This window comes from Tamandua tetradactyla, chromosome 4 (assembly GCF_023851605.1).
Source record: "Tamandua tetradactyla isolate mTamTet1 chromosome 4, mTamTet1.pri, whole genome shotgun sequence".
In the NCBI taxonomy this organism is placed as follows: Eukaryota; Metazoa; Chordata; class Mammalia; order Pilosa; family Myrmecophagidae; genus Tamandua; species Tamandua tetradactyla.
The window spans coordinates 193,371,796-193,393,122 of NC_135330.1; the positions used below are offsets into that span (position 1 = coordinate 193,371,796).

Here is a 21,327-nt window from a genome sequence, read left to right on the forward strand (position 1 = left end):
TATTTTAAAAATTGGTGCTAGCAATGAGTCCAGAGTGGTAATTATTATTTCTGGATCTTGAGAAGGTGTTTTATATATCTATAACCTGTTATTTAGAGATAAGAACAAAACTGACCAGGTAGGGATTAAGGTAGTTGAGAACACAAGGGTAAGGAAGACATTGTCTGTGTTTTAGAACTGCACATCCTCTATGAGAGCAAAGGAAAAAAAAAGGCTCATTTTGTCTGAAATGTAAATTTTCTGTAGCACATAATCTAACTCAGCCTGTCTGGATAGCTCATTTGAACAATTGAAACACCGGGAGCCCAGAATAAGAATGAGGGCCTTTAATCCTGTATAGTTTAATGCAGTGCCTGGATACATCCTAGATTAAATTAAGCAGATAAGCAAAAAATATTGGCAAAAGCAAAAAGTATTGGCAAAGTCCCTTGAAAGTTGGGAGAAAAAATATGAAACTATTAAACTTTACCATTAGGGAATCCTCTGATACTGTGTTAAACACTAGGGACACACAAATTAATATGCCAAGCCCTGGATCTTGAGTCTTGCTCTTGTGAAGTTTATATAGGTAGCGGAGAAGCTTAGACTACCTATAGGCATGCCTAAGAGTTACTTCTGGAGGACCTCTTGTTGCTCAGATGTAGCCTCACTCTTTCTAAGCCCAACTCGGTAAGTGAGATCATTGCTTCCCCCCTAAGTGGGACATGACATGGGGGGTGAAAGTCTCCCTGGCAGCACTGGAGATGTCTCCCAGGGATGAGTCAGGCCCTGGCACTATAGGATCAACAGTTCCATCCTGACCAAAAAGGGAAAAAGAAGTATAACTAATAAAGTATCAGTGGCTGAGAGAGTTCAAAAAGAGTCTAGAGGCTACTCTGAAGTTTGCTCTTATGCAAGCTTCAGTTCGACATTGCTACCTATTATAACTTGTCAAACCCCAACGAAAATCATTCCAACCAACCCTAAAGAACACCTAGGGCAATATGTAAGATTCTACAAAGTTTTCATGCACTAGGGTAACTTTTAGAAAACTACAAACTCCAAATGTGTCCCTAGACCAGGTAAGTCGTGAAACCTAGAGGGCCCGGCTTCTCCAGAACATCAGCTAATTCCATCTCCCTACCCCAGATAGCCCCTTCCAACATGAAAAAGTTAGAATAACCATAGCCCAAATACCCCTGAAGAGTGGGATAACAAGATCAAAGTTTCTTTGATGGTGGAGTTTTGCGAAAAAAGGAGCATTTAACAAACGAATATGGTTGCTGAATCACTAAATTGAGACTTCTTTTAGTCTCCAGTATCTTAGAAGCAGCTAGAAGTAAAAACCTAAAATTGTGGAATTGTAACCCAGACCAAACTCTGAAATCTTTTCTACAGCTAATTGTTGTGTTGCGCTTTGAAATTTATTGCTTTTTTGTGTATGTTATTTTTCACAAAAAAAGAAAAAAAGTCTATTGCGATGATAAAATATTTATTCCTTCTAGCCTTCTATATTCTGGAGCAGCTAGAAGAAAAAATCTGAGAGGATGGTATGGTAGCCCATGACAGACTCTGGGATCTGTCCTGTAACTACTTGTTGAAGAGTGCTTTAAAAACTATTGCTTTTTTCTATCTTTGCTTTGTATATATGTTATATTATACAATAAAACAAGTTAAAACAAAAAAAGAATAACATGGAAAAAAATTTATGCTAGGACTTTAAGGAACATTAGTAATAGGTTTGAATTTTTTTTTTTTTTTTAGTGATAGGTTTAAATATTTTTTTCTACCTACTTATTTTAGGATTGGTTTTCATTCTTTGAATTTATTTTTCAAGTAATAGAAGCCATATGTTCTTTTTGTGTGTGTGTGTAAAATTTCTCCTGAAGAAGTATATAAAATTAATCAATCTCCTCATCTTATTGCCCAGAGTTAATTATTACTAGTAGTTTTGTATATGTACATTTTTAGACATATGTACATACACAGTATAAGCACATACTATATATATAGGAGTTTTGTAGCAGAATTTCTTATTTATTTTTCTGTATAACTTTATGTCTTATTTATAAAAAAGTTTATTGAGCCCAAACCATAGCAGAATGGAATATGATAAAATATTTGTTTTATGCACTGCTGTCTTGTAGTGTTAACAAGTTAATATAATAATATATAAGGTATCTGTCTTCTCTCGGTATTTAAGAATTAGCACTGGACAGGGGTTTCTGAGATTTTGATGTGTCTTGCAAAACAACATTGTGGTCTTAGGCTAGTAATTTAATTCATGTGAAAATACATTTCTTCATCTGTGAAATAGGAGAATGGGTATGGAGTACATGACTTCCCAAAATTCATCTCTAAATTGCTTCTTTTTTCTAGAAGTTTGTATTCTGGAAAATAAATTATTTCATGCTTAATGTTTAGATTTCCTCCCCTCCCATCTCCACCAGTGCCTTTTAAAAAATATTGACAACTCCAGCAGCTTAATTTCGGTATAGGTAATGGCATATTCTGATTTCACTAATCTTGGCTGAGTTAACTGGCATGTAGACTGTACTAGTTTGCTAGCTGCTAGAACACAACACACCAGAGATGGATTGGCTTTTAATAAAAGGGGATTTATTTCATAAGTTCTTCTGAGGAAAGGCAGCTCACTTTCCACTGAGGTTCTTTCTTATGCGGGAAGGCATAGGGCGATCCCTGCTGGCCTTCTCTCCAGGCCTGTGGATTCCATCAACTTTCCCCGGGGTGATTTCTTTCTGCATCTCCAAAGGCCTGGGCTGAGCTGCTGAGTGCTGAGAATGAGGTATACTGAGCTGCTTGGGCTGTAATACGTTGTGCTCTCTGATTTAAGCACCAGCCAATTAAGTCAAGCATCATTCATTGCAGCAGGCACATCTCTTAGCCAACTGTAGATGTAACGAGCAACAGATGAAGCTCAGGTACTATTGGCTCATGTCCACAGCAACAGAACTGGGTGCCTTCACCTGGTCAAGTTGACAACTGAATCTAACTACCACATGTGTCCACCCCTTGTCAACTTGGCAACTACACACATCACCCTAAACAATATTAAGGTGCAAAAAATTCTTTTTTGGCTGTGGACCTGTGAATCTCAAAACAAGTTATCTGGAGGCAATATGCAAAGGAGGGTATTCACAGGATACAGGTTTTCATTTCATAGGGAGAAATTGGAAGGAACACAGGGGTTACAAGACCCAAACAGTTCTGAAAACCTGCAGGGCAAAGACCGTTGGATTTCAAAGTCTGAAAGTCATTTATCCTTCAGCTTTAGAAAGTGGCAGTCCACCCTTTCCAAGAACCTGTGCAGTGGCCTGCCTCTTTCCGAACGCAACCTTGGGGGACACTGGGGAGACCACCTTTTTCTCTGCTCCACCCTCTCCAAGCATCGGGGCTGCACCTGGGCTCTCTGCCATCTTTGGGGCACACACACAATCCCTCCATGTGGTGGCAACCAGGCTCTCCCCAAACCCCAAGGAGCATGCAGTACCTTCTCCAAGGCCTGAGGCTGCACTACTCTTCCATTGCAAGGAGGTGGGAAACTCATCCTCAGCCCTTCAGGGTAAACACATCCTCTCCATGTATATGGGTGGGTCTACTCTCCTGTCTGAAGTTTCTTGGCTTCAGACCCAAGCTCCCATGGTTCTCACTCTACAAACTCCAATTTGTCCCTTTTGCGTCCCCCTTTGTCCACATTGGCAGTGGTTTACACCAACAGTCTCTTCAGGCACTCCAGGACTTCTCCATTATTCTCTTCACAGTTCTCCCAAAATCTTCCCCTTAGCCATCCAGAAAACAGTTCCAATGTATCTGGTATTTGCAGACTGCAGCGGCACTCCACTTTCTGGTACCAAAATCTGTTCTAGTTTGCTAGCTGCTAGAATGTAATAAACCAGAAACGAAATGGCTTTTAAAAAATGGAAATGCTAGTTTACAGTTCTAAGGCTGAGAAAATGTCCCAATTACAATAAGTCTATAGAAATGTCTAATAAAAGACATCCAGGGCAAGATACCTTGATTAAAAAAAGGCATACAGAGAAAGATACCTCTTCTCTGTATTATTCTTGTATTTGAAATGGTACTAGAGTGGTTTAAAATTTTCTGATATTGTTATAGAATGAATGTATTTTATATTAACGTCTTTTTTAGGGTCTGGAGAGTGGAATGTGCTGGTTTGAAAGTATGTATGTCCCCTAGAAAAGCCATGTTTTCATCTAAATCCCATTTCATAAAGGCAGAATAATCCCTATTCAATACTATATGTCTGAAACTGTAATCAGATCATCTGCTTGGAGATGTGATTTAATCAAGAGTGGTTATTAAGCTGGATTAAGTGATGACATGTCTCCACCCATTTGGGTGGCTCTTGATAAGTTTCTGGAGTCCTATAAAAGAGGAAATATTTTGGAAAATGAAGGAGATTCAAAGAGAGCAGAGACGAACAATGTAGCCACGAGAAGCAGAGAGCCCGTAAGCTGATGAAGAAGGAAAATGCCTCCCGGGGAGCTTCATGAAACAGGAAGCCAGAAGAGAAAGCTAGCAGATGATGCCTTGCTCACCATGTACCCTTCCAGCTGAAAGAGAAACCCTGACTGTGTTCACCTTTCCAGAATGAGAGAAACCCTGAATATCATTGGCCTTCTTGAACCAAGGTATCTTTCCCTGGATGCCTTTAATTGGACATTTCTATAGACTTGTTGTAATTGGGACATTTTCTCGGCCTTAGAACTGTAAACTAGCGACTTACTAAATTCCCGTTTTTAAAAGCCATTCCGTTTCTGGTATATTACATTCCAGAAGCTAGCAAACTAGAACATAGACAAAAGTTCTTTTTCATTAAAAACAAACAAAAAAGCTGGTATGTATGTTGCTTTTTCTTTTTTTTTTCATGGACAGGCACCAGGAATTGAACCCAGGTCTCCAGCATTGCAGGCGAGAGAACTCTGCCTGCTGAGCACCACTGGCTGCCCTGCATTTTCTTTAAAATATAAAAATATTCCTTTTTTAAAGCTAGTTTAAATTAGTATTAATACTAAAAGTTTTATATGTGGAAATGATGTATTTTTACATGAGTTTTCTGTAAACCTACTAATTCTCTGATTAAAAAAAGAAGTAATAAAAAAATAAAATTTCAGAAAGCTCTAGCAGTAGGAAAATAGAAACTATAGATTTTCTTTTTTTTTTTTACTTCTGAAATACTTTCAAACTTACAGGATAGTTACAAAAATAGTACAAACCTCATACACAGAACTCCAATGTGTTCTTTTTTTTTTCTTAAATATTTTTATTATAAACAATGAACAAACATACAGACATTCTTGACATACAAACATTCTTGTCATGGTTACAATCAGTGGCTCACAGTATCATCACATAGTTGTGTATTCATCACCATCATCTTTTTTTGAACATTTGCATCTCTCCAGCAAAAGAAATAAAAAAGAAAAAACTCAAAAATGCCATACCCTTGCCATACCCTTTCATTGACCACTAGTATTTCAATTTACTTAATTTATTTTAACCTTTCTTCCCCTATTATTTATTCCTTATCTATTTTTTTACTCATCTGTCCATAACATAGATAAAAGAAACATCAGACACAAGGTTTTCACAATCACACAGTCCCAGTGTGAAAACTATACCATTATACAATCATCTTCAAGAAACATGGCTACTGGAACACAGCTCTGCAGTTTCAGGTACTTCCCTCTAGCCACTCTAATACACCATAAACGAAAAAGGGGATATCTAAATAATGTATAAGAAAAATTTTCCAAGCTCACTCATAATGTTAGTTCGTATCATTGAGACCATACAATACCTGTCCTTTTATTTCTGGCTGATTGCACTCAGCATAATGTCCTCAAGGTCCATCCAGATTGTTACATGCTTTAGGACTTAGTCTTTTGGCTGTGCAATATTCCATCATATGTGTGTATCACAGCTTGTTAAGCCACTCATCTGTTGATGGACATCTGGGCTGTTTCCATCTCTTGGCAATTGTAAATAATGCTGCCATAAACATTGATGTGCACATTGTCCGTTTGTGTCCTTGCCCTCATGTCCTCTGAATAGATACCTAGCAATGGTCCAATATATTCTTATCCCCCAGATACCAAGAGCTAACAATTTTAACATTTTGCCACATTTGCCACGCACTTCATTCTATCATCCATCAGTTCACCTGTGTATCTATTTATCCATCTATCATCTGTCTATTTATTCAGGTCTATTTTTTGAACACTTGAGTGTAAGTTATATACATCATGCCCATTGAACACTTCATACTGTCATGTGCATTTCCTAATAACAAGGATTTTCACTTATATAACCACCTTAAGTGCAGTTATTAAGTTTGAGAAATTTAACAGTGATAAAAAATTTATAGTCAATATTCCACTTATTTCATAGGTCCCCAGAATGTTTTTTTGCTCCTTTTCTCAACCTTTACTTGATCAGATACAGGATCACATTTTGCATTTAATTGTCATTGTCTGTTTAGTTGCTCAATCTTTCTTTTAAATTGTGGGAACATATAGACAATATAAATGCTCCCATCGTATCCAGTCTCAAGCTTACCATTCAGTGGGATCACTGATTTATGCTGTTACTATACCCTCACCACCTTTCATTACTGAAAGTTTCCCATCTTCCAAAAATAGAAGCCCTCTACCCTTTATGCATCAACTCCTCACTACCCCTGTGTTTCCTTCCATCTCTTCCATGGCCTGTCTGTACCCTTAATATCTATTTCTGTGGCTTGCATATTCTCTGATATTTTCCTTGTGGTTACTGTGTTAGTTAGATTCAGTTGTCAACTTGGCCAGGTGAGCATAGCTAGTTTTGTTGCTGCGGCCGTAAGTCAATGGTACATGAACCTCATCTGTTTCTAATTACATCTGCAGTCAGCTAGGAGGCGTGTCTGCTGCAATGAGTGATGTTTGACTTAATTGGCTGGTGCTTAAATGAGAGAGCGCAATGTAGCACAGCCTAGCAGCTGGGCATTCCTCATCTCAGCACTCGCAGCTCAGCCCAGGCCTTTGGAGATGCAGAAGGAAGTCACCCCGGGGAAAATTGTTAGAACCCAGGGGCCTGGAGAGAAGACCAGCAGAGACCATCCTGTGCCTTCCACATAAGAAAGAACCTCAGTGGAAAGTTAGCTGCCTTTCCTCTGAAGAACTAACAAAATAAATCCCCTTTTATTAAAAGCCAATCCATCTCTGGTGTGTTGCATTCCGGCAGCTGGCAAATTAGAACAGTTACCATGGATGTTAAATTTAACATCCTAAATCTGTAACACTGGTTTGCTTAGAAAGCAGCTTGATTCAATAGTATGGACAAACTTTGTTCTTATACCAGTCCATTCCCCTGCCTTTATGTAGTTCTTGTCACAAATCCATAGTCATACAGTATAAATCCCAAACCACTGATTTATCATTGTATTTTTGTATTTACTGTTTAGATTCTGTAGGAAGTAAAAATACAAATAAACCAAATGAAACCAAAACAACAACAAAAAATAAAAAAACCAAAAACAACAGCAGTCAAAACCCCCACACCAAAACCCAAACAGAATAGTGCTAGCATTTATAAATCAGTGTTGTTATCCTTACTGGAAATTCTTATTTCCTCATGTGGCTTTGATCTATTGTTCCTTTCGAACTGTAGAACTCCATTTAGCATTTCTTGTAGGGCCTGTCTAGTGGTGATGGATTCCTTCTCGATCTTTCCCACATTTGTGAAGACAGTTTTGCTGTTAATAGAATTCTTGGGTGACAGTTTTTTTGCTTTCAATACTTTTCAACATGGCTCTCAGAATTCTCTTATCTTTGGCATTCATTAGTTTGGTTATAATACGAGGGTGTGGTGGATCTGTTTGGATTCACCCTGTTTGGAGTTTGTTGAGCATTTTGAATGGGTATATTCATGTCTTTTGTTAAATTTGGGACTTTTTCAGTCATTTCTTTGAATATTCATTTTGCTGCCTTCCTTCCTTCTGGAATTCTTATAATGCATGATTGTTGAGCATCTTGAATGGGTATATTCAGAATATGTCTTTTGTTAAATTTAGGACATTTTTAGCCATTATTTCTTTGAATATTCATTTTGCTGCCTTCCTTCCTTCTGGAATGCTTATAATGCATGATTGTATTGGAGAGCTTGTTGGTGTCCCACAGATTCCTCAAGCTCTGTTCACTTTTCCTTGTCCCTTTCTCTTTCTACAGTTCAGACTGGATGATTTCAATCATCTTATGTTCAAATTCACTGATTCTTTATTCTGCCAGCTCCAGTCTGCTGTGGAACCTGAAAGGAAGTTTTTAATTTTAGTTACTATATTCTTCAACTGTTTGGTTCCTTTTCATACTTTCCATCTCTATAGATATTCTGTGTTCTTATTCTCCTGATTTCCTTTAGTTGTCCATTTTTTCCTTTTTTTTTTTTTTAAGGTGCTTAAGATGCTCAAACAGAGAAGTTATGGGTTTACAGAGCAGTTGGGCATAAAATGTAGAATTCTCTATACTACCCTATTATTAACACCTTGCATTTGCTAACACTATTTTTTTAAGGCAATTTTATTGAGATATATTTATATACCATATAATTATCCAAAGTATACAATCTATGGCTCACAGCATCATCATGTAGTTGTGCATGCATCATCGCAGTTAATTTTCAAACATTTTCATTACTCCAAAAAATATATAAAGAACACCCAAAATATCCCATATTCTTATCCCCCCTATTTTTTATTTATTTTTTACCGTTATTTTCTTACTCATCTGCCCATACCTTGGATAAAATGAATGTCAGTCACAAAGTTTTCACAATCGCACACCATAAAAGCCATATAGTTATACAATCATCATCAAGAATCAAGTTTACTGGATTATAGTTAAACAGTTTCAGGTATTTCCTTCTAGCTATTTGAATATGCTCAAAACTAAAAAGAAATATCTATGTAATATATAGGAATCACCTTCAGAATGACCTCTCTATACTCTTTGAAATCTCTTAGCCACAGCAACTTTGTTTTATTCCACTTCTTTTTCCCCTTTTGGTCAAGAAGTCATTCTCAGTCCTACTATGCAGGGCCAGACTCATCGTTGGGAGTCATGCCCTACATTGCTAGGGAAATTTACACTCCTGGGAATCATGTCCCATGTAATGGGAAGGGTACTGAGTTATTTGCAGAGTTGATTTAGGGAGAGAGGCCACATCTTGAGCAAAAAAAGAGGTTCCCTGGTGGGGAGGGGTGTAATTCTTAGATGTAATGAAAATTAGTTTCTCCTTTTCATGAATAAGTTTTGTAAGGGCAAGCCCCAAGATCAAGGGCTTGGCTTATTAAATTGGGAGTCCATAAAGCTTGGAGAATATCAAGAATTCCTCAGATGAGAAGTTTAGTATCTACACATTTTCCCGCTAGTCCCTCAAGGAGATTTTGCATAGTACTCTTTTATTTTCTGCCCACATTATTCTGGAATGTATAATGGTATTGCATTAATCTGTATAAAATAACAAGACCTCATTCCTTATTCAAGGTTCCATGTAATTATGTTGTTTGAATATAGGTTAAGTTAAATAGTATGCTACAGAAAATATAAATTTTGTACCAAATAAACATCTCTTCCTTTGGTCTTACACAGAAATTGAAGTTTTAAAATACAATCAATATTATGTTTTGCCCTGTGTTCTGATTTACCTTAGTCCTAAACAGATCAATGTGATTTGTACCTCTGAAGTCTGAGCTCTTTTTCAGCTTCTTTAACAGTTGCTATATGGGGTAATGCTGATTGTTAAGGCTGCAGAACTCTTACTGCTGAGTCTCAGGTGTCACACAGATAATCCAAAATCCAGGAAACAACCAGGTTATACACAAAGAGCTCAGCATTTCAGAATTTAAAAATAAAAGTTACAACTCAGGAATAGTTTGACTGCTGTAAAAGGTTATAATCTAGGAACTTTTACATAAGATTAATTTGAACATTCTGTACTCCTTAATCATCGATTGCCCAATCTCTGCCCATGTCCTATTCCCTGATAACCTGTGCTCTAGAATTCAGTTTTTAGAGTTTGCACATTTATAGTTAGTCCATATTAGTTAGGCCTTCCATTATTTGTCTTTTTATTTCTAGCTTATTTTATTCAACATAATGTCCTCAGGGTTCATTCACCTAGTTGCATGTCTTACAATTTTATTTCTTCTTGGAGCCGCTTAATGTTCAATTGAATTCGCCCTTCCATTCATCAGTTGTGTACCCTTAGGCCGCTTCTATCCTTTGCAAATCATGAATACTGCTGCTTTAAATACCAGCCTGAAAATGTCCATTTGCGTCCCTGCTTTTAGTTCTTCCAAGTAGTTACCTCATAACGGAGTTTCGGGATCATATGGTAAGCCTATTTTTAACCTCCTTGGAGGCACCACACTGCCCTCCAGAGGGGTTGCACCATTCTCTTTCCCTACCAGCAGTGAGTGGGTACATCGCTCTCTCCACATTTAATCTTTCTTTTTTTTTCATTTTTAAACAGTTTTATTTGCACATCATACAATATATCCTAAGTAAATAGACATGTCTTCACCACCGTAGTCTACATGAAGACATTTCCTTTTCTCCCACAGAGAATCTATATTCTTCCCCCATGCCCCGCCTGCTGACATTTAGTTTTGGCCTATTGCCTTTGTTACATTCAGTGGAAGCATATTACAATGTCATTGTTGACTGTAGACCCTAGTTTGCATTGATTTTACTCTCCCCCCCATACCACCCATTTTCAACACCTTGCAATGTTGACTTTTGTTTGTTCCGCTCATGCAAAAGGTTTTTATATTTGTGCGTTTAATCACCATCATTGTCCACTCTAGGCATTCCTGAGTTGTACTGTCTCGGTCTTTATCCTCTTTCCATCTGGTGGTATACATACCCCAGCCCTCCTTCCTCAGCTATACTCATATTCACCTTCATTGAGTGTATTTAGTATTATTGTGCTACAATAAAGTTATTGTGCTGTCCATTCTCAATTTTTATAGTCAGTCCTATAGCACTATCTGTATTCATTCAACACCAGATGCCCAATCTCTACCATATTTTCTTTCTTCTGATAACCTGTGTTCTTAACTTCAACTGTTAAAGTTTACTTACTAATGCTAGTTCAGATTGGTGAGACCATACAGTATTTGTCCTTTTGTTTCTGGCTAATTTCACTCAGAATAATTTCCTCAAGTATCATCCGCATTGGTACATGCTTCATGACTTTATTCTGTCTTACAGCTGTGTAATATTCCATTGTGTATATGTACCACAGCTTGTTTAGCCACTCATCCACTGATGAACATTTGGGCTGTTTCCATCTCTTGGCAGTCATAAATAATGCTGCTGTAAACATTGGTGTGAAAATGTCCATTTGTGTCCCTGCCTTAAGTTTCTCTGAATATATGCTTAGTTATGGGATTGCTGGATCATTTGACAATTCTATATTTAGCTTCCTGAGGACCTACCAAACTGCATTTCAGAGCAGTTGTGCAGTTTTACATTCCTGCCAACAGTGGATAAGTTTGCCTCTTTCTTACATCCTCTCCAGCTCTTGTCATTTCCTTTTGTTTGTTTGTTTTGTTTTGTTTTTTGATAATGACCATTGTAGTGAGTGCCAGATGATATCTCATTGTGGTTTTGATTTGCAATTCCCTAATAGCCAGTGAAGTTGAGCATCTTTTCATGTGCATTTTAGCCATTTGTACTTCCTCTTCTGAGAAGTGTCTGTTCATGTCTTTGCCCCTTTTTTAATTGGGCTGTTTGTGTTTTTGTTGTGAAGGTGAAGAATCTCTTTATATATTCTGGATACTAAACCCTTATCTGATATGTGGTTTCCAAATATTGTCTCCTGTTGCGTAGGCTGCCTTTTTACTTTTCTGACCAAGTTCTTTGATGCACAAAAGTGTTTAATTTTTAAAAACATATTCTTATCTACTAATCTCCACTCACATACAGTTCATACATGGTATACAATCAGTGGCTCACAGTATCACCACATAGTTGCCTGTTCATCACCACGATCATTTTTAGAATATTTGCCTTACTCCACAAAAAAGAGATTAGAAGAAAAAAGGAAAAACTCATATGTCCTATACCCTACACCCCTCCCTCTCATTGACCACTAACATTTCAGTCTATACAATTTATTTTATCCCTTATCTCCCCTATTTATTTATTTTTATCCATATTTTTTTACTGATCTATCCATACCCTGGATGAAAGGAGCATCAGACACAAGGTTTTCACAATCACATAGTCATTGTGAAAGCTATATCATTATACAATCATCTTCAAGAGTCAAGGCTACTGGAACACAGCTCAACAGTTTTAGGTACTTCCCTCCAGCCACTCCAAAGCACCATAAACTGAAAGGGGCTATCTATATAATGTGTAAGAATAACCTCCAGGATAACCTCTTAACTGTTTGAAATTGCTCAGCCAGTGAAACCTTATTTGTCTCATTTCTCTCTTTGCCCTTTTGGTCAAGAAGACTTTCTCAATTCCATGATGCCGGATCCTGGTGAATCCCTGGAGTTGTGTTCCATGTTGCCAGGGATATTTACAACCCTGGGAGTCATATCTTACATGGGGGGAGGACAGTGGGTTCACCTGCCGAGTTGGCGTAGAGAGAGAGGCCACATATGAACAACAAAACAGGTTCTCTGGGGTGATTCTTAAACAGAATTATAATTAACCTTAACCTACACTTTGCAGGGATAAGTTTCATAGGGGTGAATCCCGAGCTCAGCCTATTGATTTGATTGTCCTCACTGCTTGTGAGAATATTGGAAATTCTCCAAATGGAGAAGTTGAATATTTCCTCTTTTTCCGCAGTCCCTAAGGGGATTTTGCAAGTACACTGCCCAGATTACTCTGGAATATATCAGGGCATCACACCTAACCTGGACAAACCAACAAGATTTCACGCCCTTTTAAAGATTCCATGTGCTTATGGTGTTCAACTAAATTGACCATAAAAGTTAAATTAGGTAATAGACTACCAAAATATACATTTTGCACCAAGTAGACTTGTGCTTTGGATGTAAGGTCTAGGAAACTGTTCTGGTTTGCTAGCTGCCGGAAAATGCAATATACCAAAACGGAATGGCTTTTAAAAGGGGTAATTTAATGAGTTGCTGCTAGTTTACAGTTCTAAGGCTGAGAAAATGTCCCAATTAAAACAAGTCTGTTGAAATGTCCAGTCAAAGGCATCAAGGGAAAGATACTTTGGTTCAAGAAGGCCGATGAAGTTCAGTGTTTCTCTCTCAAGTGAGAAGGCACGTGGCGAACACAGTCAGGGCTTCTCTCTCGGCTGGAAGGGCACATGGTGAACATGGCGTCATTTGCTAGCGTCTTCTCCTGGCTTCCTGTTTCATGAAGCTCCCCGGGAGACATTTTCCTTCTTCATCTCCAAAGGTCGCTGGCTGGTGGACTCTCTGCTTCGTAGTGTTGCTCTCTCTGAATCTCTTTCTCCAAAATGTTTCCTCTTTTATAGGACTCCAGTAAACCAATCAAGACCGGCCCAAATGGGTGGAGACATGTCGTCCCGTAATCCGGTTTAACAACCACTCTTATCACATCATCCAGGGATACGATCTGATTATAGTTTCAAACATACAGTATTGAATAGAGATTATTCTACCTTTATGAAATGGGATTTATATTAAAACATGGCTTTTCTTAGGGGGCATACTTCCTTTCAAACCAGCACAGAAACCATCTCCTGTTATAAGATTTATAAGATATTTCCCTACATTTTCTTCTAAAAGTTTTTCTTAACTGTATTGTTTAAGTCTTTGATCCATTTTGAGTTAATTTTTGTGTAGGGTGTAAGATGTGGATCCTCTTTCATTCTTTTGCATATGGATATCCAGTTCTCTAAGCACCGTTTATTGAAGAGACTACTCTCCTAGGTGGGTTGGTTTGACACCCTAATCAAAGATTTGTTGTCCATTGATGAGAGGGTCTATTTCTGAACGCTCAACTTGATTCCATTGGTCAGTATATCTGTCTTTATGCCTGTATCATGTTTTTTTTTTTTTTTTTTTTAATTGTATGGTGTAACATATATACAAAGCAAAGAAAGAAAAAGGCAGTAGTTTTCAAAGCGGTCTTCATCAAGTGGTTACAGGACACATCCCAGAGTTTGTCATGGGTTACCAAATGATCCTCTTCTATTTTTCCTTCTAGCTACTCCAGAATATAGGAGGCTAGAGGGCTTAAATACTTTTTTTTATCATCACAATCGACTTTTTTTCCCCTCTTTTTTTTGTGAACATAAACATGTACAAAAAAGCTATAAATATCCAAGCACAGCATCACAATTAATTGTAGAACACATTTCAGACTTTGACATGGTTACAGTTTTACAATTTTAGGTTTTCACTTCTAGCTGCTCTAAAATATTGGAGATTAAAAGAGATAACCAATTTATGATTCAGCATTTATATTCATTTGTTAAGTCTTATCTTTTATGTATAATTCCACCATCACCTTTGATCTTTCCATACCTCTCTTCAGGGTTGTTTGGGCTATGGCAGTTCTAAAGTTTTGCTTTTGGAAGGGTCTGTCACTAATATGGGATAGGGAGATGGAGCTATCTGATGTTCTGGAGAGGCTGGGCTAGGTTTCAGGACTTATTTGGGCCAGGGACCCATCTGGAGATTGTAGGTTTCTGGAAAGTTACTCTAGTGCCAGGGACCCTTGTGGAATCTTATATATTGCCCTAGATGAACTATGCCTTAGTTCTATTTGAACTCTCTCTGTCACTGATACTTTATTAATTACACTTCTTTTCCCCCATTGGCCAGGATGTAATTGTTAATGCCACAGTGCCAGCTCTGGATTCATCCCTGGGAGTCATCTCCCACGTTGCCAGGGAGACTTTCACCCCTCGATGTCATGTACAGGGGAGGGCAGTGATTTCACTTGCAGAGTTGGGCTTAGAGAGACTGAGGCCACATCCGAGTAACAACAGAGGTCCTCCAGAAGTAACTCTTAGGCATGCCTATAGGTACTAAACTTCTCTGCTACCTGCCTAATCTTCACAAGTGTAAGCCTCATGATCGAGGGCATGGCCTATTGATTTGGGTGTCCCTTAAGTTTGACACAGTATCAGGGAATTCCTTGATGGTAAGGTTTAATAGTTCCATATTCTTTCTTCCCTCCCTCAGGGGACTTTGCCAATACTCTTTGATTATCTGATTAATATACTGTAGGATGTTTCCAGGCATTACAATAATCTTTACAGGGTTAAAGGACCTCTTTCTTATTCTGTGCTTACTGTGTTTCAGTTGTTCAGATGAGCTCTACAGATAGGTTGAATTAGATTATGAACTACAGAAAATTTCAGTTCCAGATCAAATAAACTTTTCTTCCATTGATCTCAAAGGGTATGTGTGGTTCTAAAGTATAGACACGTCTTCCTTACCCCTGTGTTCTGAATTACTTTAACCCCAACCTGTTTGGCTTCGTTCTTATCTCTAAATTTAATCAGGTTATATATATAAAATAGCCTCTCAAATCCAGAAATAATCACCACTCTGGACTTAATGAGTCTGCTCTAAAAGCTTACAGTTGATGCCTTGTTTTCCTATAAGCATTTTCTAAAGGTGACCATACCATTGTTTTTTTTTGTTTTGTTTCTGGCTTATTTTGTCTCCCCAGATGTCCCATAAGTTCATTCACTTTGTTGCCTGCCTCATGACATTGTTCCTTTTTGTAGCAGCACAACCTTCGTTCATAAGTGTACACCATCGTTCACCAATCTACTACTCTGTCAGTGCATCCTTCAACCACCTGCATTCATCGGGCATCATGTAGAGGGCCCAAAGTCCACAGTCCACCGGTATGCTCAATTTTAGATAATTTCATTGATCCCAAGAGACAGAAAACCAATAAACTCATCCTTACCACATAGGAAATCTAAACCTCCTCTTAACTCTTGTCCCACACCCCATTATTTACCTCTGCTGTTGCTGTGGTAGGGCTGATACTTTCCTTTTAAACATAGCTCATAGCATGTAGTAGCAGTTTTCCCCCTGTTCCCTGGACTTAAATGCTCTTTATACAAGAATCATATCTTTGAAGTAATTCTTACGAGAATTCATTCATATTTCTAGTGTGAGTCAGTGGGACACGTAGGTCTATACAACTCTGAATCTTGTTTATCTTCAATGTGGTAATATTACTTCTAGACCCACTAGAGAATCACCTTCGCTCCTTTTATGTTCCCTTAAATTCGAGTTCAGCCTCATTAGCTAACAGTTCACCCATCTCTAGCTTCTATGTATCTCTGAGTCCCTTATATTCTGTATTATAAGTCTATGATTATACCTTTATGCTGGTCATAAAAGTGAACTCATGTAGTATCTATCCTTTTGTATCTGGCTAACTTCACTCAGCATTATGTCCTCAAGCCTCATCCATCTTGTCTTGTGCTTCAGGACACCATTTTGTCTCATTGCTGCATAATATTTCATCATATGTTTTTACCACATTTTGTTGATCCACTCATCTCTTGATGGGCATTTGGTTTGTTTCCATCTTTTGGCGATTGTGAATAATGCTGCTATGAACATCAGTGTGCAAATGTCTGTTTGTGTCATTGCTTTCAGCTCTTTTGTGTATATACCAAGTAGTACTATTGCTGGGTCATAGGGCAACTCGACATTTAGTTTCCTGAGTTACAGCCAAATAGTCTTCCATAGTGACAGAACATTATACATTCCTGCCAGCAGTGCGTAAATGTCCCAGTTTCTCCACATTCTCTCCAACATTTATAGTTTCCTGTTTGTTTAATAGCAATTATTCTTATAGGTGTGAGGTGGTATCGCATTGTAGTCTTGTTCTGCATTTCCCTTATAGCCAGTTAAAATGAGCACCCCTTCATGTGCTTTTGAGCCATCTGTATTTGCTCTTCAGAAAAATGCCTATCCATATCTTTAGCCCATTTTATAACTGGGTTGTTTGTTCTTTTGTTGTTGAGTTGTATGATTACTTTGTATATATAGGAATCAGACCTTTGTCCAATATGTGATTTCCAAATATTTTCCCCCATTAAGTTGGCTGCCTCTTCACCTTCTTGATAGAGTCTTTTGAGATGTAGAAGAATTTGATTTTGAGGAGTTCCCATTTATTTATTTTTTGTTTTGTTGCTTGTGCTTTGGTTGTAAAGTTTAGGAAGCTACCTCCTATTACTAGGTCTTGAAGATGTTTTCCTACATTTTCTTGTAGAAGTTTTATGGTATTGGTTCTCATATAAATTAATCCACTTTGTTTTAATTTTTGTCTAGGGATAAGATAGGGGTCCTCTATCATTGTTTTGGCTATTGATAGCCAATTCTTCCATTCCCAGTGATTGAAAAGACTTTATTTTGTCCCAATTCACATCATTTGGGGGCCCTGTCAAAAATCACTTGACCATAAATTTAGTGGTCTATTTCTGCATTCTGGATTCAATTCCATTCGTCAATGCTTCTGTCTTTGTGCCAGTACCATGCTGTTCTGACCACTGTGGCTTTATAATAGGTTATACAGGAGTGTTATAACCTCCTTTATAGGTCAGGGAGTGTTAATCCTCCCATTTCATTCTCTTTATTTAGGATGCTTTTAGCTATTCAGGGTCTCTTTCCCTTCCAGAAGAATTCGATAGTTAGTTTATCCAAATCTTCAAAGTAGGTTGCTGGAATTTTGATTGGTACTGTGTTGAATTTGTAGATGAATTTGGGGAAAATTGATATCTTAACTATATTTTCTTCCTACCCACGAACATGGAATGTCTTTCCACCTACTTAGATCTCTTGATTTCTTTTAGCAGTGTTATGTAGTTTTCTGTTTACAAGTCCTTTATGTTCCTATTAAGTATTTGATTCTTTTAGTTGCTATTTTGAATGGAAATTTTTCCTTAACTAACTCAACTAGGTATATAGCTTGTATATAGATATGTTACTAATTTTTGCATTTTGATTTCCTATCCTGCCACCTTGCTGAATTTGTTTATTAGCTCAAGTAATTTTGCTGTAGATTTCTCAGAATCTTCCAAGTATACTATCATATCATCTGCAAATAATGAGAATTTTACTCTTTCTTTCCAGTTTGGATGCCTTTTATTTCTTTGTCCTGCCTGATTGCACTAGCTAGAACTTCTCTCACTATGTTAACTAATGGTGACCATGGGCATCTTTGTCTTGTACCTGATTTAGGGGGAAGGTTTTTCAGTCTCTTGCTATTGAGTATGATGCTGGCTGTCGGTTTTTCATATATTCCCTTTATCAGATCGAGGTAGTTAACTTTGATTTCTATTTTTTGAAATGTTTTTATCAGGAAAGGATGCTGAATTTTGTGAAATGCTTTTTCAGCATTAATCGAAATCATGTGATTTTTCCCTTTCGATTTGTTAATGTGCTGTATTATAGTAATTGATTTTCTTGTGTTGAACCATCCTTGCATTCCTGGTATAAACCCTACTTGGTAATGATGTATAATTCTTTTAATGTGCTGTTGGATTCGAATGCTAATATTATATTGAGAATTTTTGCAGGTATGTTCATTACGGAGATTGGCCTGTAGTTTTCCTTTCTTACAGTATCTTTACCCGGTTTTGGTTTTAAAATGATATTAGCTTCATAAAATGAATTAGGTAGAGTTCTTTTTTCCTCAATGTTTTGGAAAAATTTGAGCAGGATTGGTGTTAGTTCTTTCTGGAATGTTTGATAAAATTCACCTGTGAAGCCATCTGGCCCTGGGCTTTTCTTTGTAGGAACATTTTTAATGACTGATTGAATCTCTTTACTTGTGCTTGGTTTGTTGAGATCTTCTATTTCTTCCTGAGTCAGTGTAACTTGTTTGTGTGTCTTGAGGAATTTGTGCACTTTTTCTAAGTTGTCGAGTTTGTTGGCATATGGTTGTTCATCGTATCCTCTTGTTATTTCTTTTATTTCTTCAAGGTCTGTGGTAAAGCACCCCTTCTCATTTCTGATTTTGTTTATTTGCATCCTCTCTCTTTTCTTTGTCTTTCTTGATAGTGGCTCTGCTGGTTTGAAAGGATGTATGTCCCCTAGAAAAGCCATGTTTTAATCAAAATCCCATTTTGTAAAGGCAAAATAATCCCTATTCAATACTGTATGTTTGAATCTGTAATTAGATCATCTCCCTGGAGATGTAACCCAATCAAGAGTGGTTGTTTAAGCTGGATTAGGTGAGTTGTGTCTCCACCCATTTGGGCGGATCTTGATTAGTTTCTGGAGTCCTATAAAAGAGGAATCATTTTGGAGAATTAAAGAGGTTCGGAGAGAGCAGAGAATGCTGCAGCACCATGAAGCAGAGAGTCTATCAGCCAGTGCTTTGGAGATGAAGAAGGAAAACGCCTCCCGGGGAGCTTCATGAAACAGGAAGCCAGGAGAAGAATCTAGCAGATGACGCCATGTTCTCCATGTGCCCTTCCAGATGAGAAAGGAACCCTGGCTGTGTTCACTGTGTGCCTTTCCAGATGAGAGAGAAACTCTGAACTTTGTCAGCCTTCTGAACCAAGGTATCTTTCCCTGGATGCCTTATATTGGACATTTCTATAGACTTGTTTTAACTGAGACATTTTCTTGACCTTAGAATTGTAAACTAGCAACTTATTAAATTCCCCGTTTTAAAAGCTATTCTATTTGTGGTATATTGCGTTCTGGCAGTTAGCAAATTAGAACAGTGGCCCATCAATTTTATTGATTTTCCCAACGAACCACCTTTTTGGTTTTATTGAGTCTTTCCATTGTTCTTTTGTTCTCCCATTCATTTCTCTCTTCTTTAATCTTTGTTATTTTTCTTCTCCTATTTGTTTTGGGGTTTTTGCTGTTCTTCCTCAGGTTCCTCCAGGTTTGCTGTTAAGTCCTCGATTTTTGCTCTTACTTGTTTTTTAATGTAGGTATTTAGGGCAATAAATTTCCCTCTGTGAGGGAAATTTCTCATTTTCATTCATCTCCGGATAGCTACTTATTTCTCTAGCAGTTTCTTCTTTGACTCACTGGTTGTTTAAGAGTGTATTATTTAATCTCCATATATTTGTGAATGTTCTTGTTGTGTGGTGGTTATTGAGAACTAGCTTCATCCCATTGTGATCAGAGAAAGTGCTTTGAATAAATTTGTGGAGACCTGTTTTGTGCCCAGCATATGATCTATACAGAAGGGTGTTCCATGAGCACTAGAGAAGAATGTATAACCTTGTGCTTTGGGGTGCAATGACGTATATATGTCTATTTGGTCTAATTCATTTATCAAGTTATTTAACTTCTCTATTTCCTTGTTGATCTGCTCTCTGGTTGTTCTATCTATAGAGTGGTGTATTGAAGTCTCCTATTATCTTTGAAACATCTATCGCTCCCTTCAGTTTTGCCAATATCTGTCTCATGTATTTTGGAGCTCCTTCATTGGGAGCATAAACATTTATGATTGTTATATCTTCTTGGTAAATTGACCTTTTGGTTAGTATGAAGTGTTCTTCTTTGTCTCTTATTATGCCTTTACATTTGAAGTCTGTTTTGTCCGATGTTAGTGTAGCTACTCCTGCTTTCTTTGGTTACAACTTGCGTAGAACATCTTTTTCCATCCTTTGTCTTTCAGTCAATTTGTATCCTTGTGTCTAAAATCAGTCTCTTGTAAGCAGCATATAGCTGGATTATGTTTCTTAATCCATTCTGCCAATCTGCATCTTTTAATTGGTAAGTTTAGTCTGTTGACATTCAAAGTTATTACTGAAAAGGCGTTTCTAGATTTCACCATCTTATCATTTTTATTTGTCAGATCTACATAGTCTTTTCCCTCTTTCCCCTTGTGTTACTTAAATTACCCTTAGTGGTACTCTTCAATTCTGTGCCCTCTTCTAGATCTCACTTGCCTCTGTTTTTTTTTCGTCTGGCAGAACTCCTTTTAGTATTTCTTGTAGGGCCAGTCTCTTGTTGACAGAGTGTTTCAGGACTTCTTTTCTGTGAAAACTTTAATCTCTCCCTCAATTTTGAAGGACAGTGTGGCTGGGTACAGAATTCTCGGCTGGAAGTCTTTCTCTTTCAGGATCTTGAATATACCATACCACTGCCTTCTTGCCTCCAGGGTGCCAGTTGAGTAGTCTGAACTCCGTCTTATTTGATTTCCCTTGTATGTAGTAGATTATTTTTCTCCTGCCCCTTTCAGGATTTTCTGCTTGTCTTCCACATTTGACGGCGTGATTAGTATGTGCCTTGGGGAAGGCCTATTTGAATTTACTCTGGTTGGGGTTTGTTGGACTTCTTTGACTTGTATATTTATATCCTTTATG

General features: G+C 37.7%; 1 protein-coding gene across 4 annotated transcripts in view; it reads left to right on the plus strand.

The window, feature by feature from the left end:
• PAN3 (poly(A) specific ribonuclease subunit PAN3) overlaps positions 1 to 21,327 on the plus strand; it is a 212,657-nt gene that overhangs the window by 8,168 nt on the left and 183,162 nt on the right. The window contains exon 1 of one of the 4 annotated variants that reach the window (XM_077158935.1): positions 7,221 to 19,560. The exons of the other annotated variants lie outside the window; for them this stretch is intronic. Within the exon in view, the coding sequence (XP_077015050.1) occupies positions 19,476 to 19,560 (85 nt within the window). The 5' untranslated portion in view covers positions 7,221 to 19,475. Of the gene's footprint in view, positions 1 to 7,220; positions 19,561 to 21,327 lie in introns of those variants that run through there. 4 annotated transcript variants of the gene reach the window in all.